The 4210-nt window shown below is 55.0% G+C and overlaps 1 protein-coding gene across 1 annotated transcript in view; it reads right to left on the bottom strand.

Annotated features, from left to right (window-relative positions):
- Nucleotides 1-2974: 2974 nt before the first annotated feature.
- VOLCADRAFT_100398 (uncharacterized protein) overlaps nucleotides 2975-4210 on the bottom strand; it is a gene marked incomplete at both ends in the record, with an annotated part of 9181 nt that continues 7945 nt past the window's right edge. The window contains 3 exons of the mRNA XM_002958979.1: nucleotides 2975-3095; nucleotides 3506-3741; nucleotides 4039-4155. Of these exons, the coding sequence (XP_002959025.1) occupies nucleotides 2975-3095; nucleotides 3506-3741; nucleotides 4039-4155 (474 nt within the window). The remainder of the gene's footprint in view (nucleotides 3096-3505; nucleotides 3742-4038; nucleotides 4156-4210) is intronic.

Below are 4210 nucleotides of genomic sequence, written 5' to 3'. Positions count from 1 at the left end.
TACTATCTATAAAACAGAGGTAATGTTTTTTGTGATTGAAGAATATTAAGCAGTAGGTTGGAATGCTGAAGGAGACTGTATGCGAGGGGACGGAAGGGGGGATTCCTGCGTGTCAGGCTTTCGTGCGTTAGGGTGGGATGGAATGGGACGGGGCGTTTTTTATGCGTTGGAATCGCTCTCGCGGGGAAAGGATTGTTATGGGATGTTGCAGGAAAGAATTAGGTGTTAAGGGATTAGGGATTAAAGCAGGTTGTAGGCGCGTGAACAAGGGACTCGGGGATTGAGGGACTTTGCAATATTTTAGGATCGGCCCTTCCCTTTCGAACATCACAATGTGGCAGTCAGACTGTCGGAAGGCCGTTTGGTGGCTGGATTAGCGCTTTTTCCCAGCCGCAGCTGCTGTGCATGCATCCTTTAGGCAGCGGGCAGCTAGACACCCTAGCTGCCCATTCACAGCTCTCAAAAGTACAGCAAATCTTTGAGGCACCACCCATAACAAGTATCCGTGGATACCGTATTTTGAAAGGATGCTCGTCGTGTGTTTTTCATCAACTGACTCGAATCACTGGTGAAGGGGGAAACTCATGTTTTTGCAAATTAACCTGAAAAAACCGTAAAACCCATAAGCCCCTCATGGCATTTTTGAGTTTTAGTTTTTCAACTGCAGGCATATTGTTAGAAACATTTGTAATGTGGCAGTCAGACTGTCGTCGTGTTGTCGTCGTCGCGACAGCAATAATACAAATGGACAAGCGATACTTGTATGTCGCTTGTCTCAACCGTCTTGCAAATCGGGGACCGTCAGCAGCCAATAGGGTTTGGCACTACTGGTAAGGCGCGACCATTGCCCCCGGGAGACGGGATCGATACCCATTAGGGTCAAAGTCCTTCCGATGGTGGAAGGCATTGCGCCCCTAAGTGATGGACGGTGGTGACCTGGGATAAAGTTAATCTACGGGCCGACCAGGAATGGAGTTGGGCCGCTGTCGACCCGGCAGATTCCGTTGGGTGCTGGTGGTGGGTGCGGAACCTGAGCGATCCACTGAGAAGTTGACTAGGGTGACTGGATGAGGGTGCCCCGGAATACCGGGGAAGGCAGGGTTTCGCAGGGTAGCTGCCACGGGCGAAGATACACCCCCCTATTTCACACATCATAATGGCAACACAGAAAGCCTCACCTTAGAAAGCCTCGTCGAACCGATGGATTGGAATTGCAGTTCGCACATTAGGCATGATGACTTATGACATCCTGGCTCGTCGTGGCATCTCGCGTCATACGTCATCTGCCGCAGGAAATAGAGTAACTTTCAGGACCACCCGCTCCTATAGTGTCCCCAGCCCGACAGCGCAAGGTCCCTGGAAGAACTAACCCACGCATGGTCCCTGCTTATCCCACCCAACGTATGAATTCCCGACACGCATGTATCCCCCTTTCCCCTCCCCTTTCGCCCCCTTCCCCCTCCTCCTGCCCGTTCCCACCCGCGCCTTTAGTATCCCCAGTCCCACAGCGCAAGGTCCTCGGAAGAACACAAAGGATGCTTATCAAACTTTTTTCACGAACTGACTCGAATCTTTGGTCGCTAGTGAAGGGGGAAACACATGTTTTCGCAAATTTTCCTGAGAAGACCCGTAAAACCCATAAAACCATAACGTATTCGTACATGTTCGTACACTATCTTTTGACACAAGACTTCAGCCTTGTGGAAGGAAGTTCTGTTGGACAATGAGGCGATGGCATGTCGTACAGGCGCCTGGGGGGTTTTGATGTACATTCGATGATTTTCACAGGTGAAGGTTCCCCTGATGGTGCGGTCGGCTTGAAAACCGGCGTTGGTGTTTTCCGGGGAGAGAGTCTATTATGGATTGCTTAGCATGACGTATGCCGTACGGTGCCGATTAAATAAGATTACACAAGGGTCGGAGAGACGATAGGTGAGATGTGGCGATCGCAACCTACGGGAATATCGTACAAACCACTTACAAACACAAAAAACATTACACAAGCATGTACCAATACTGTACTTAAAAGTTAACACTTTTTTTACCACAAAAACACTGCCACCAGCATTTCCTAAATAGCATTGAAACGACCACTACCACCAGCTAATGCAGTTCACCAGGCTTGCGTGGTTCAATGCTGCCCCGTTGCGGTCATCGTCACCAGACATCGTCAGTCACATCGCCGTTCGAGGAGGGCGGCGCGGCGCAATCAGTATCAATAAAGCTGCCCACTAAGACTCCCTGCCTGGCAACTCAAACCCACGTCACCCTAACAGCCGCCTCTTCTTCTTCCTCCTCATCCTCCCCCCTCTTCTTCCCGCTCCACCCCCCCTGACACAACACAGCCTGAATATAATGAGTGCTCCTGCTGGCCGCACACAGCCCTTGGCTATAAACCCACATCACTCCCGCGTAACCCCGTTAGAGACACACACCCCGCAGCCGCCCCTAGGTCCTGTCGCCGTGTTAGTTCGTGTCTGTTCCTGTGGTCACAGGTCAAGACCACACAGGGCAGCAACCCCTCCCTCTCATCCTACAGCACTCTTCCCCCTTCCCCCCAGTCGGCAAATCCACCCCACCGCGGAGGGCCACGTTTGCGCTGCGTTGGCCCTTTCCTTGCCAACCTGCTGGTGTATGGCACCCTTACATGGTCACAAGTCAACCACCAGGGAACTGTTTCACGCACATGCTTTGGCCTTCTCTTTCTCCTCCCCTTCCCCTTCCACCTCCCGCTGCGCCTCACGACCGCCCACAGTCCCAGAACACCTCCCCACCCGATCCTCCCCTAAAACCCATACCACTCCCTAACCGCCTCCGAAACCGAACCCCATTCTCCCGCGCACCCGCGAGGACATGGCGTTCCCTACTGCTGCCCGGTGGGCGAGAGGGGGGTTATGTTTGTGCGCCTTGCGTGTCTGGTCGCGCGGGGATGTGGATGTATGTATGTATGTCCGTAGGTAAGAGGTGGCTGCGTCTATCTGAGTGTGAAGATGGTTCCCCGGCCCTCCACGTCGTACCCCGGGTCCCCCAGGGGCTGGAAGTACCCCATCTCCTCACCCGAGGAGGCCCCCTGGGCAGGGGACGAATAGCGGTACCTGTACGGCACAGCGGAAGATGAAGAGCTGTTAGGTGTGCCTGACAAGGTGTTAGGTTTGCCTTTCCCTTCCACTTCTTCTTGGTGGTTGTGATAATATTGTGCTGGGCAGAACAAAGCCACTCAGCCGCCCGAATGGATGAGTTCATACTGGGGTAGGTGGGTGGGTAGGTGGGTGGGTAGGTGGGTGGGTAGGTGGGTGGGTAGGTGGGTGGGTAGGTAGGTAGGGTAGGTGGGTGGGTAGGTGCGTGGGTAGGTGGGTGGGTAGGTGGGTGGGTAGGTGGGTGGGTAGGTGCGTGGGTAGGTGGGTGGGTAGGTGGGTGGATAGGTAGGTACTTGTCTCCGTGGGGCCTTTGCACGCGATTCCTTCCTGTCACCCCACACACCACCAACCCTGGTCCATACTCTTACCGGGTCGCCCGGATCTTATCCACCAGCAGGCCCCAAGCGGAGGCCACCGCCGCCGCCGCGCTGCCCGCCATCTCCCGTACAGTCTCCTGTTGATCGTCCGTGGCCCGGTAGCGCCACCAGGCGACCGCCCCGCCCGCCAGCACCCCGAACACCAGCAGCAGCACCAGCACTGTCACCCAGCCGCCGTGGCTGGTGGAAGTGCGGCGGCCACGGCCGCTATCCCCGGAGGCCGTGGACTGGGGGAAGGGGGCGAGCACGAGGGGGACTGGTTGGCTGGGGAGATATCAGGGAAGCTGTCATATTGCTATTATTACATTACTACTACTACTACTACTACTACTACTACTATTATAGATATTATCATTAATATTACTACTACTACCTGTGTTTATTATTTACCAATCCCACCACCCCTTCACACCAACCCTGCAACCCCACAGCAAAACACCCCAAAACAATCTTCACTTCCCCCCCCCCCTTCGAATACCTCCCCTCCCCCCTTCGCAAGAGACAGCAGCACCAGGGGTAAGTACCTGGCCCCGGCCGTTCGTGTCAGGTATGAATGCGGTCGTGTTGAGGCAAACGTCTCCGTGCACCAATCTGAGTCCCGTAGCGGACACCGTGTAGACGCCGTCGGCAACAACCGGACACTGAAGAGCGGGGGCGAGGGGGGGCCGAGGTAGGGGGGCGAGGTAGGGGGGGCCC

Source organism: Volvox carteri, assembly GCF_000143455.1.
Source record: "Volvox carteri f. nagariensis unplaced genomic scaffold VOLCAscaffold_117, whole genome shotgun sequence".
NCBI lineage: Eukaryota > Viridiplantae > Chlorophyta > Chlorophyceae > Chlamydomonadales > Volvocaceae > Volvox > Volvox carteri.
Note: the sequence above shows the minus strand (reverse complement) of the source record. Positions and strands in the feature narration are given on the sequence as shown.